Source organism: Bombina bombina, chromosome 1 (genome assembly GCF_027579735.1).
Source record: "Bombina bombina isolate aBomBom1 chromosome 1, aBomBom1.pri, whole genome shotgun sequence".
Taxonomy (NCBI): Eukaryota; Metazoa; Chordata; class Amphibia; order Anura; family Bombinatoridae; genus Bombina; species Bombina bombina.
The window spans coordinates 1,081,507,397-1,081,521,856 of NC_069499.1; the positions used below are offsets into that span (position 1 = coordinate 1,081,507,397).

The 14,460-nt window shown below is 37.5% G+C and overlaps 1 protein-coding gene across 1 annotated transcript in view; it reads right to left on the minus strand.

The window, feature by feature from the left end:
• Window positions 1-14,460, minus strand: part of ATP9A (ATPase phospholipid transporting 9A (putative)) — a 421,913-nt gene that overhangs the window by 101,657 nt on the left and 305,796 nt on the right. Inside the window, exons 16-18 of the mRNA XM_053693787.1 lie at window positions 12,556-12,648; window positions 827-910; window positions 271-441 (exon numbers count right to left, since the gene is read on the minus strand). Of these exons, the coding sequence (XP_053549762.1) occupies window positions 271-441; window positions 827-910; window positions 12,556-12,648 (348 nt within the window). The remainder of the gene's footprint in view (window positions 1-270; window positions 442-826; window positions 911-12,555; window positions 12,649-14,460) is intronic.

Sequence of the window (14,460 nt, forward strand, 5' to 3'; positions counted from 1 at the left end):
CAAACTGAAAGCTGTGTCCTTAAAGGGTTAAAAAAGAAAACTGTATATATTTATTGTTTATGTATTCCAAAGACACGTGAAATTGAAAGAATTTATTATCATGAAAAAATACTGATTTTTAAATGAATTTAAAAAAAGAAATAAAAAAACAACAATATGTCATTAAGGGCTTCGGAATATATAAGAAAAGCTAAGAGTGGGTGGGCTGTGTGTTTTCCATTCTATGTTATGGGGCATTAATAATTCACAGCACATTTTTTTTGTATATACCTTCATGCCTGCATTCCTCAGTGTCTCCAAAGTGGGTCTCACATCAGCCTGCAACTGGTCTTCAACTCCCGTCAAACACAGAAGTTCCATTTCCATCTCCAAGCTCTCTATCACTGTTGCAACTTTGAGAGAACGATCATGGACACTGAGCTTTGCCTGAACATACCGTGCCTGCACCAACAAAACACTACCATAAAAATGTGATACCCTAGAAATCTGCTAATTAACTTTTTTTTTTTAAGAATGTTTGTAGATCTTATATATTTTTTAAAATTTACATTAATATTCACTTAATTATGGGTTGATGGTTAATTAATTTAAATATTACATAAAATACTGCAGTGTGGCACATAGACTTTATATTCTCTATATTCTGTTATTATTTACACTAATATCTAGATCTCATTAGAGAGAATTCTCACAATCAGAGAGAGGCTTTGATTTACGATCTATGAATGATTTGTAATTTAAATATCTGCATAAATTGTGGAGACAGTTCCTCTTTAAATAATATTTGCCCCTTTAGAAAACAAGATATAATATATAAAAAAGGTACCTCAAAATCCTGGTACTGTTCCTCTGTCAATGATTTTTTGGCCACCACCAGAACTCTCAGACCTTCTCTAGCCATATTTCCACACTGTAACACAAATAAATAAATATATTGTGCAATTATTTACCAGCAGTTACATGGAATGATGCTGTTTGAGCTGGGGGGATTATGCAGTCTCCCTTCTGACCACAAGATGGCAATGTAGAGCTCAAAGTATACCCATCTTTATATTTTGTGATGTAGCCATACACTATGTGTATAGTGTGACAGTATGCATGCTATTTATATATTTGTTGTGTAGACTATTCTGGGTGTCACAGATAAAGTGCTATGTCTACTCTATGAACATAATATGCATGAATAAGTCCTGTTTTTCCTAGGATGATCTCTGTATACCACTGATTTTCAAACATGTCCTCAGGCCTCCCTAAAAGACCAGATTTTCAGGATTACTTTGGGTAAAAGCAGATAAAATAACCATCTATACTAATCAGCTGATTATTTCACCTGTGCTCTAGTTCAGACATCTGGCCTGTTAGGGAGGTCTGAGCACAGGTTTGTAAACCAGTGCTATATACTAATATATCATTGCTGTACACAGATGAGATCTATCCAATATCTACATAAGCAACATGCATAGCCACTGTGTGCAGAATCTATGTATAAGTGCACATTTGCTTACAGATACATGTGCATAATGCATGTTGTTGCCTTGCTCCAAGCAGACAATTTCCATTCAGAACAAATGCATCCGTACATCAACCTATTGGTATGAAAAGTTGTATGGAAGGGAAAAAGCCTCAATACAATATCTACATAATATAATATCCCCATAATACTTCATTATAGACCTCACCCTGCCCCTCTATGTGTTTAACCCCTGCAAGTAGTTGTGCTGGGTCAATAGTTCTTAAAAGGGATATGAAAGGCAAAAAAATGATTTTGTGATTCAGACAGAGCATACCTTTTAAAAAAATGTTTCCAATTTACATCTATTATCAAATTTGCTTTGTTCACATTGTATTCTTCATTGAAGAGATACCTAGGTAGGTTCTGGAGCACTACATAGCAAGAAAAAGTGCTGCCATCTAGTGCTCTCGCAAATGGATAACATTCTTGCAAAACTGCTGCCATATAGTGCTCCAAACACGTGCATGCTCCTGGGCTTACCTCTGTGCTTTTCAACAAAAGATATCAAGTGAATGAAGAAGAATTTATAATCAAAGTTAATTCAAAAGTTGTCTAAACTTGCATGCTCTATCTGACTCCTAAAAGAAAACGTGGGGTTTCATGTCCCTTTAAAATGGCATGTGCTGACAAATTAGAACTTGTAATGTTTCTACTAAAACAGCCCTTTAAAGGGATACTAACCCCATTTTTTTTCTTTACTGATTCAGATAGAGCATGAGATTTTAAGCACCTTTCTAATTTACTCCTATTATCATTTTTTCTTTGTTCTCATGCTATCTTGATTTGAAAAAGCAGTACTGTAAGCTTTAGAGCCAGACCATTTTTTGTTCAGCACATGGGTAGCACTTGCTGATTTGAGGCTAAATGTAGCAAACCAATCAGCAAGCTCTACCAAGGTGCTGAACTAAAAAAATGGACCGGCTCCTAACCTTTTATTACTGCTTTTTCAAATCAAGATAACATGAGAACAAAGAAAAATTGATAATAGGAGTAAATTAAAAAGTTGCTTAAAATTTCATGCTCTATCTGAATCATGAAAGAAAAAATGTGGGGTTAGTATCCCTTTAACAAAACATTCTATTACAATATATTAGTTTAAATTCATATTCAAGCAAATAATAATAATAATAATAATATAGTGCTTTTCTCCAGGTTGGATTCAAAGTGCTTTAAGCAAGGTACATTAGTATAAGAGGGTTAGAAGTTACAGTTTTATCAGGCAGGTCGGGAATCTTTATTTAAAAATGTCCAGAGAAGTGGCTTCTTTCACTGTGCTGGGGAGAGTGTTTCGTTGTGATGGGGCTGCGTGGCTAAAGGTTCACAAGCCACATTTTTGGTGAATTCTTGGCACATTTAACTTTCTTGTGCTGATTGAAGAGTTTGAGTTGGGACATAGGGCACAAGTAATTATTTAAAATAGCTTTGTCCGTGAGCATGCAGAGCTTTGTAAGATAGCAGGCCTATCTTAAATAGTTTGTACCATTTTATTGTCAGCCAGTGCAGGGAGTGGAGGATGGGCGTCACATGGCAAAATATTCACTGACCAGTTGGCAGCTTTGCAGCAGCCTTTTGTACCAACTGAGTGTGAGTAGTTTTTCTGGGAGACCATAATTAAGCACATTCTAGTATTTCAAATGTGATGTCACTAAACCATGGATGATTGTGGGAAGATCTTCTGATCCTGGCTATATTCTTTAAATGAAAGAGTGAGGCTTGTACTGTGGCTGATATATGATGTTTCAGGGAAAGTGCACTGTCAAGTATAACACCAAGATTTCTTGCTAGATTTGAGGTTTGTAGTTTTGATCCTCAACATTCTAGACCAATTTGTTGATATTGTTGCAGCTTAGTTATAATACTATCTTCTACCCATCACAAATACTTCTGTTTTGTCTGGTTTTAGTTTCAACTAGCTGGCATTCATCCTTTTTAAGACAACCGCAAGACATTTATTGACTGTTTCTACTGCAATATTAGACTTTGTCTTGAAGGAGATGTATATTTGTGTGTCATCCTCATAACAGTGGTATATTTAAACAATCCTATAACTGTACCATTCAGCCATTAGATATCCTGCAGGGGGTAGGAAAATATCATGATCGAGAACTTCCAGTGGGCGGGCAATTTTGGAAACTGTGCCTGAAATGAGCTCCACATAGGTTAAAATTTTCATTGCCCCAAATAAGTGTTTCTTTCACCAATACTACTTGCCCAGCTGAACATCTTCGTCAGAAAAGCTGCCCTGACCTGTGGGTGCCTGGAGAATCTACATCTTGTCTAACCCGACAGAGGCATACGGCAAAAGCCACACCTGAGACCTGCACATTTTGCTGCACTTTAGAGACTCCTACCTGCGCCCCAGTTGGTGAATGGATCGCAAGACCAATTTATTCTATACTGAAGAGCTGACTGCTACAGCCAAGAAAGCAGAGGAGACAGGCTCTGTAAATTGTCAGGAACTGGTGACATCTTGAGAATAAGCTATTTGATATATATATTTACCTGACATGTTGAGCTGGGGGCTTTCTACTTGCCTCTGCAGACAAACTTGATCTATGGTGTCACACTGCAACCAAAATGATCGGAATTGTTGAGGAAATATCCATTATTTTAATGCCTGTATTTGATGACCTTATCCAAAAATATAGGATAGTGCAGAAAGAGATGGGGAGGGTGGTAACTCAAGACTGCTACAGAACCTCAAACAGGGAAGGTGCTTGTGGCTATTGAGAAAGTATCAAAATATTCAGCTCCTCTTACTTCTGAACATAATTTAACGGATGACATGCTGACTGATGATGTGAGTGAAAACCTTTATTAAGCATTCTCCACAGCTGTGGATAGGGAATAGAGGTAACGCTTACTGGCATACTCGGTAAGCTCTTCATGTGGAAGGCTGAATAGCCTTGGATATCAGTTACGGAGCTATACTTTTCAGAGACGCTGGAAGATTTCAATGAATGGTGCCTATGATTGTTTGCAGCTGTATGTAAACTCTGGGAGTGAAATGTTGGGTGCTTTGCAGAGGCACCTAATTTTGCAAACCCCAGATTTGAAGCTCACCTCTGTCTCAGGGTGGAGTGGAATAGTCTGAAAAAAAAACACACTAATTGTTGTTTGGCAGGAGGTCAAGAACTGTATTGACCATATATACTTGTTAACCTTCTCACTGCTTGGTGAAACACTAAAGTCTGAATAGCTGCTACAGCAGTCTCATCTTATCACTGTACTTGTAATGATGTTTGTCACTAGATTGCCAAATTATGCTTTAGTATTAAACATCTGATTTTCCTGGATTAATATAGTCATCATGGTTATCTGTTATGCCCCCTGATAGAAGTTAATATTTTGCTGGTGCCTATAAAGAGCAACGTCTCTTGCAGAAATTAAATTATTATTTGGTCACCTTCGTAGTAGGCAACAATACTTAAGGGGCTAGTATTCAAAGATAATAAGCTTATATTTGCTTTTTCTGTTTTCCTTTGTTCTTATGTATGCACTACTCTGCTTCTTATGTAATATGCAATTTCTCCTCCTCAAAATACTATAATTGTAATTAATATTTTCATAAGATACCACCTTAAGCAAAAAAAAAATCAAAGAGTTCTTCAAAACCATCTTACCCTGATGCAAAACAAAATAAGCCCTTTAAAGACCTGGCGGATAATCCCTTATCCAAACCAAACAGATAGAGAAGCACTCAACCAGGAACGAACAATAGCTCAGTAGCTTGTTCTATGGCAAGTTACTACCTGGGATCAGCCTCCTTTAGACCAATTGTGCTTTTCACAGAGAAGAATTTTTCTAAAGTATATCAGTCTGATCTCACCTAACAAGGTCAGACCAGCCACAAAATACCAGGCAATCCTTCTCTGAACAAGAAATATGGCAACCCCAGATGATCATTTCAGTCAAAAAAAAGGCAGAAACGATAATCTGAGTAGCTATGTTCCTTGTTCAGAGAAGGATTCCCTAGTATTTCGGGGCTGGATTGACCATAGAGATTTGAGATCTTTATTGAAAAAAACAGACCTTGAGACAAAAGGTTGTGGCGCAAAGGAAGAGGCCATGGAGGACAACTAGACATCTGTACCAGATCCGCAAACCAAGTACCGCAAGACCAAGCTGAAGTACACTTCCTGCTTGATTCTGACTATCACCCTTGGTAACCGAACAAAAGGTGGAAAGCTGTAAGACAGATGAAACAACCAAGGAGCAATTAGAGCATCTACAAAATCAGCCTGGGGATTGCTGGACCTCGCAAAGTATCTAGTAAGCGTGTTGTTTAACCGAGAAGCCATCTGTAACAATTGTAGCAATAAGGTAGAGTATTGAAATTGATTGCTAGTATGTGAGGATCACAACTGCAGAATCCGGGTAAATTTGATAATGGTAGTTTAATCTGTGAGTAACAGCAAGTCTTGTAGAGAGATCTCTGTGTAAGTCTATGAATAGATTCTCTGCACTTAGAACGTTCAGATTTTGATAGAGGTTGCAATCTTTTTGCAAAGTTAGGCTTGTGATGAGTCAGTGGGGGCGTGGTTAGCAAGTCACTAATGATCACACTAAGAGGTTGTTGTAAGGTGTCGCCCTGGTTGGTAGCAGAGGATTGACAGGCAAGCAGTATGGCAACACAGTAATTCTGTCCCTGCATGGCTTTAAGCCGATCGTGAAGTGGATGCCGGATGACATCACAGATGGGCGTGTCTTATGCAGAGTAGTCTGAGTGGGTAGCTGTCTAGAGTCACCCTGGATGGCAAGAGAGGTAAGACAGGCTTGTTGTATCATAATTGGGTGAGCTGTCCCTGCACGGCTGTGAGCCATGTGTGATGATCTGGATCGCATATGATGTCACAGATAAGCGTGGCCTGAGCGGAACCGTTACAGCAAACTCCTTATCTGCTGTAACAGAGGTTAACTAAAGCAAGCAACAAAGTGAGTAATCTCTTTAGGAGGCTTTCACTTGGGGGAAGACTTGACAGCAGTTAGGACAAAGTTCAGTTTACACAGATACAGGCAGAGTCTGCTATTAGCTGGAGAAATCAGTATGTTCCAGGTACTCACAGGCAGGTGTAGTCAGCAGGCTAATTCACTTAGACTCAATGCGATAAAGTCTTTGGTTAAAGTCTCAAGTTAGGCAGGGTGAAAACATCAAAGCTCTTTAAGAGATATAGGTTAAATTCTGTAAGACTTACAGAAAGGAAGATCAGGAGGCTTGTAATGCAGCAGTAGAGGAATGACCTGAATCAAGCTAAACTTACAAATTACTAAGCATTTGTAGGAAGGTGTGCCGTCATTTTATAGGCAGGCTTGAAAGAATGAGAACAAAGAGAATTTAAAGGGACGGTACATGACACCATCAGTTCTATTTCTGGAAGACCCCATAGATCCATAATCTGACTGAAAACTTCCAGATGAAGAGACCACTCCCCCAGATGAAGATATTGGAGACTGAGAAAGTCTGCTTTCCAATTGCTCACCCCTGGGAAATACACTGCAGAGATAGTACAAGAATTGCTCTCTGCCCAGGTCAAAATCCAGGACACCTCATCGCCAGGGAACTGTGAGTTCCTCTTGATGATTGATGTAAGCCCCTGCTGTGACATTGTCTGACTGAAAATGCAGATAAGTCTCTCTTTTCAGGAGAGGCCAGCTATAAAGAGCCCTGAAGATTGCACAGAGTTCCAGAACATTTATTGGCAGCCTTGCCTCCTGAGGTGACCAAACTCTGTGCAATCTCTGAGAACCTCAGACTGCACCCCAATCCAAAAGACTTGCATCTGTTGTGATCACAGTCCAATTTGGACGAACAAAGGATGCCCCTAGAACAATGGACTGATAATGTATCCAACAGGAAAGGCATTGTCTTGCTCTAAAATCCAGAAGGATTTTCGGAGAAAGCGGAGTATAATACCTGCATCATAGATGAAGCATACAAACCCAGAGAGGTCTCATGTGAAACCGAGCAAAAGGAACAGCATTTTATGCTGCTATCATCAGACCTAACACATCAATGCAAAGAGCTACAGAGGGAAAAGGAACTGACTTAACTTCAGCCTCCTTTGATCGTCAAGGAAAGTCTCATGGAGACTGAATCAATTATGACACCTAGGAAAGTTATCCTGGAGTGAGGAGATAGAGAACTCTTTGGAAAATTGATTCTCCAGGCATGGTCTTGAAGAAACAAAAAGAGTATGTCAGTATGAGATACTGTTAAATGTAAAAGATGGAGCCTGTACCATGATACTGTCCAGGTAAGGAACCACCAAAACATCCTGATCTCTTATTACAGTACTTTTGTAAAGATTCTGGAAGCTAAAGCTAGACAAAGCAAAAGAGCAACACATTGAAAGGGATATGAAGGTAACCATCCTTCAAATCTATTTTAGACATAAACTACCCTTATTGAACAAAAGGGAAAAATAGTCCGAATTGTCTTCATCCTGAAAGAAGGAACCCTGAGAAACTTGTTTTAAGTCTTCAAATCTAGAGCTGGTCTGTAAGTTCCCTCCTCCTTGTCCTCTCTACAGGAGCAAGGGAATTTAAAAGACTACTTATAGAGAAGTTAATAGAATGGTGGTCAGACCAAATAACTGGGTTTATTATTAGGTTTGAAACTTTTACTTCAGTGGTGAATACAGGGTCTAGTGTGTGACTGTTGGTAGCAGACAGGACAGCTTGGGTAAAACCCAGTGAATAGATCATGGAAAGTAGGTCTTGTCCAAAATGTGAAAACTTATCATCCACCCATGCATTGCAATCCCACAGTATAAGCCATCTGTGATGTACTGAAACTAATGCAGATGCCAGCTCTATGAATTCATGCAAATAATTGCTTTTCATCTCCAAGTGGGTGATTAATCAAGAACATTTTATGCCCCATGCCTGTTGCATTTCTGCCAGCCACACATTCAAATAATGTTGGTTGCCCAACTGAAAAGGGCCTGAAGTTTAAGCACAGATTAAACACAGTTCTCTGCTAAAAATAGTGTAAAAATAAGATGTTCTAATGCATACATTATTTTCTTGTTGCCCTTGTATGTCTCTTCATTAAAAGGCAGATTTATTTTTAGCACATCAGTATTTGATCTGAAAACAATGAGGGGGGAAAAGCTAATAGGAAGTGCTAGCAACCACAAGAGAAATTGATGAATGTCACACACAAGAAAAGGATACAGACTGAAGCTTCTACTTGTGAATTGTATATATATATATATATATATATATCTGTATTGTGGTTCAATGGGTAATATGTGACCAGTAATGCTAGTGTGTTCATTAGTAACAATTGTGTAATATATTCAGGTGTATTCCAAAGAGTATTAAAAATTATTAAAATAGCTAGTATTCTGAAGGCTGGAGAATAAGCTCTATGATTTATTGGAAGGTGAATACATACAAAGCTCACAGTAGAAGAAGGATTTGCATTCAGGCTGTAACTCCTTTTTCATAAAGATCAGCATTTTGTCTAGTAAAATAGCAAACTAATCTTCTCAACTGAGAGGTCAGTCCGAGCACAAATTAAGAACACTGGGAGAGGTGACCAATAAAGGGCAGATTATGAGTGGCACGTTAACAGTTATACGCAAGCAATCAGGGGTTTATTATGGCTGTCTGTGTGAGTTTTTTTTGGTCGTATTACAAGTTGAAAGTAAACACGATCACTTGAGCGTAATTGAAATAAACACGTGTTGGGATAGCATGACCTCAGAGCTCTGGTTAATGGTTTAGCAAAGCAAAAAAGTGTCACAAAACACATAAAAAATACATTAAAAAGTAAAGTTACACTCATAATAATGCCATATAATAAAAATGATTAAATAAAATATTGCACACAAAAGTTATAAGGGCTCAAAGATATGAGGTTTCAGGTGTTGGAAAAAAAAAGGCAAAGGGCTTTAACATAGAGAAACAGACATATACGTGTCTAAAGATGTATGTATATATATATATATATATATATATATATATATATATATATATACACATATACACACACACACGTCTATATAAAGTATCTGACAAAAGTGAGTATACACCTCACATTTTTGTAAATATTTTATTATATCTTTTCATGTGACAACACTGAAGAAATGACACTTTGCTGTAATGTAAAGTAGTGAGTGTACAGCCTGTATAACAGTGTCAATTTGCTGTCCCCTCAAAAAAACTCAACACACAGCCATTAATGTTTAAACCGTTGGCAACAAAAGTGAGTACACCCCTAAGTGGAAATGTCCAAATTGGGCCCAATTAGCTGGTGTCATGTGACTCGTTAGTGTTACAAGGTCTCAGGTGTGAATGGGAAGCAGGTGTGTTAAATATGGTGTTATCGCTCTCACACTCTCTCATACTGGTCATTGGAAGTTCAACATGGCACCTCATGGCAAAGAACTCTCTGAGGATCTGAAAAAAAAGAATTGTTGCTCTACATAAAGATGGCCTAGGCTATAAGAAGATTGCCAAAACCCTAAAACTGAGCTGCAGCATGGTGGGCAAGACCATACAGCGGTTTCACAGGACAGGTTCCACTCAGAACAGGCCTCGCCATAGTCAACCAAAGAAGTTGAGTGTACGTGCTCAGCGTCATATCCAGAGCTTGTCTTTGGGAAATAGACATATGAGTGCTGCCAGCATTGCTGCAGAGGTTGAAGGTGTGTGGGGGGGTCAGCCTGGCAGTGTTCAGACCATACGCCACACACTGCATCAAATTGGTCTGCATGGCTGTCGTCCCAGAAGGAAGTCTCTTCTAAAGATGATAGACAAGAAAGCCCGCAAACAGTTTGCTGAAGACAAGCAAACTAAGGACTTGGTTTACTGGAACCATGTCCTGTGGTCCGATGAGACCAAGATAAACTTATTTGGTTCAGATGGTGTCAAGTGTGTGTGGCGGCAACAAGGTGAGGAGTACAAAGACAAGTGTGTCTTGCCTACAGTCAAGCATGTTGGTGGGAGTGTCATGGTCTGGCCTGCATGAGTGCTGCCGGCACTAGGGAGCTACAGATCATTGAGGGAACCATGAATGCCAACATGTACTGTGACATACTGAAGCAGAGCATGATCCCCTGCCTTCGGAGACTGGGCCGCAGGGCAGTATTCCAACATGATAACGACCCCAAACACACCTCCAAGATGACCACTGCCTTGCTAAAGAAGCTGAGGGTAAAGGTGATGGACTGGCCAAGCATGTCTCCAGACCTAAACCCTATTGAGCATCTGTGGGGCATCCTCAAACGGAAGGTGGGTGTCCGTCATGGAGAAGTGGAAGAGGACTCCAGTGGCAACCTGTGAAGCTCTGGTGAACTCCATGCCCAAGAGGGTTAAGGCAGTGCTGGAAAATAATGGTGGCCACACACAATATTGACACTTTGGGTCCAATTTGTACATTTCCACTTAGGGGTGTACTCACTTTTGTTGCCAATGGTTTAGAAATTAATGGCTGTGTGTTGAGTTATTTTGAGGGGACAGCAAATTTACATGGTTATACAGGCTGTACACTCACTACTTTACATTGTAGAAAAGTGTCATTTCTTCAGTGTTGTCACATGAAACAATAAAATATTTACAAAAATGTTAGGGGTGTACTCACTTTTGTGAGATACTGTATGTGTACATATGTATTTATATGTGTATATATGTATTTACAGACATATATACACATAAACACATAAATACATAAATACATATGTAGGCATATAAAGACATATATATATATATATATATATATATATATATATATATATATATGTATGTGTGTGTGTGCACTGGATTCCTTTGCAGTTAAGTAGATAAAAACATGAAAAAACATTTATGCAATATTCATATTTAATAAAGGTTTAAACTAGGTATTTATTTACTGTAAGTATTTCACATTCCAATGTTCTGCACAAAGCAAAATATTGTATTCCTTTATATATGTGTATATATATATATATATATATATATGTGCAAAAAAACATCACACATATATAGAAATATGTATCATATTCTTCTATGTGAAGAACACTGGAATGGGAAATATTCATATTTTCATGTCGGTTTAGCACACTTGAGAATATGGAATCGTGTTTTTCTCCATTGACTTCTATGGGGGAATAGGTTATCACGTGCGAAATATTGTAACTTTGGCTTTTTATGCATGTCTGGTTAGCGCGCAAATGAAAACAGGTTACTTTCAACTTGTAATTGAGCACGGTTAACGCTCGAGCGGGAGCATTAAATAGCGCTCCACTTGTAATCTGGCCCATGGCGTCATAGTGAAATATTATATATAAAGTATTCCATGATGCAAGAAAAATTCCTAAACTAAAAGGGTTGAGAAACTTTTATCTAAACCATAACAACCTTTGATAAAGCTGAATTTATTCAGAATGAAAAAAGCAGTCAATTGTGGCCAAATGGTTAGCTTTTGTGTCTTGTAAGCAATTTATTCAGAATGGCACTCCATTATGATTACTTTAACAACTGACATCTATTAGTTGTACTTTACATGATGGGGTTTAACAACAGCCATTTGGTACTGCACTATTAATTTTAGTTCCCTTTAAAATGTTTACTTAGAGACACTAAATCATTTAATTATTTGTTGCATATAGGAGTGGACATTTTTAAAATGTGTTATAATTTGATTGTAAAATGGCTGCTTCTATTGCAATGTTACACTATGTTATGTCTCTGTCTATCTTTATATCACTTTGCATTTGCTAAATAATATCAGAAGGTGTAAGAAAAGTATTACTATGTAGCCTAATGGTGTACCTGAGAACCCGGGTTTGAATCCAGATGGATCAAATACTACTACTATATGCTAACTAGACAAGAAATAACTTAATAAGTAGAAGAACTAATGATATTTTTTTTACCTTTGGATCTTATAATGAAATGTTTGACTATTATTTGTGCACACATTTTTTTCAAGTTTTTTATTTATATTTGTATTTTAACTAGGGGTTTTTGTTTCCTTGTGTTTTTTTTTTAAATCACAAAGGGAAATGTTTATGTGTGTACTGAAAAGTGTTATAAACAATATGTGCTCGTATTACCTCCTCTTCAAGCCAGTCATTGTATTGTACAATCCCAGCCATTACAACATCTGCTCCCTTCATGTAGAGGGTGATCTCTCCTGTAGAATCATCCTAATAAAGACAAAAACACACAACAAACATCAGGTTAGAAACCAATCAGCAAACTGTGTCTGACACCACTTCATTTAGATTTACTTTAATACATGCGGTCATATATTGCAGCCATACAATCTACTGTAGCCTACCTTGTAGTTAAACTGCAAAAACCCTAACATTAATATCTGATCCAGTGCATCATTGGGCTACAATCTATTGCTCGTATCTGTGCAGCTTCATATTGTTACTTGTAGCCAGAAAACAAAAAGGAGAGATGGAGTATCTTTGCTTCTTTAAAAGGGATAAGAACGATACCCTATTTTTTTTCTCTTTCATAATTCAGATAGAACATATCATTTTAAACAATTTTCCGATGAACGGTTATTATAAAATTAGCTTCATTCTCTTGATATCCTTTCTTGCAGGAGCAGCAAGGCACTACTGGGAGCTAGCTGAAAACATTGGGTAAGCCAATTACAAGAGACATGTATGTGCAGCCACCAATCAGCAGCTTACTCACAGTAGAACATTGCTGCTTCAGAGCCTACCTAGGTATGATTTTCAACAAAGGATACAAAATAAACAAAGACAATTAGATAATAGAAGCAAAATGGTATGTTGTATAAAATTGGATACTCTATATGAATCATGAAAGTTTAAAGTGACAGTCTAGTCCAAAATAAACTTTCACGGTTCAGATAGAGAATGTAATTTTAAACAATTTTCCAATTTACTTTTATCACCAATTTTGCTTTGTTCTCTTGGTATTCTTAGTTGAAAGCTAAACCTAGGAGGTTCATATGCTAATTTTTAAGTCCTTGAAGGCCGCCTCTTCTCTAACGGCATTTTGACAGTTTTTCACAGTTTTAGTTCATGTGTGTCATATAGATAACACTGTGCTAAGGCACGTGGAGTTTAGGTGAGCTAGCTCTGATTGGCTAAAATGGATGTCTGTCATAAAGAACTGAAATAAGGGGGCAGTTTGCAGAGGCTTAGATACAGGGTAATCACAGAGGTAAAAAGTGTATTTATATAACGGTGTTGGTTGTGCAAAACTAGGGAATGTGTAACAAAGGGATTATCTATCCTTTTTAAACAATAAAAATTCTGGTGTAGACTGTCCCTTTAATTTGGACTTTATTGTCCATTTAAAGAACATGTTGTATATAGGTGACAGCAAGCTATACACACACATAAGGCAAATATATCAGTAATAAGTTTATTTAGTTAAGGGAAACTATATTATAATATAAAGTTATTAAGAACGACAACTTATATGTGCTGACATTCAGTGGTAGTAGTATCATATACATCATAGATTATCTGATAAAGGAATCATGGGTTTAGATGGCTAAGGGTGTAGAGGCCTTATTAAAGCAAGCAATTCTCCAATGGTTATACGCTAGTGGTCAAAAGTTTTAGAATATCTAACTTTCCAGTTTTTATTGAAACGTAAGCAGTTCAATTACAGTGAAAAACATGAAATGCTAGAAAGGTAAGCGATATACTGCCACAGGTTACAAAAACAAGTTTAGGTTTACAAAAATGGTTTATACCTCTGAAATGTCATTTTCCAAAGGCCTTTTTTCAGAGCCTTTATGCTGTTCTGTAGCAATACAAGTAAATTGGACCTTAAAAGTTGATGCTAACAATTCCTACAGATCTCCTTACTTCTGTTGAAATACTTACAAACCCTCTTTCTGTATAAAAGCAAAGTTGGTAAAGATTGTGTTAGGTGTTACTATAACATCTAAAGTATTATTTGCACAGTATTGTACTGCATGTAGTAGTATATTACTATCATAATTGTGATAAAAAGTCAAATGA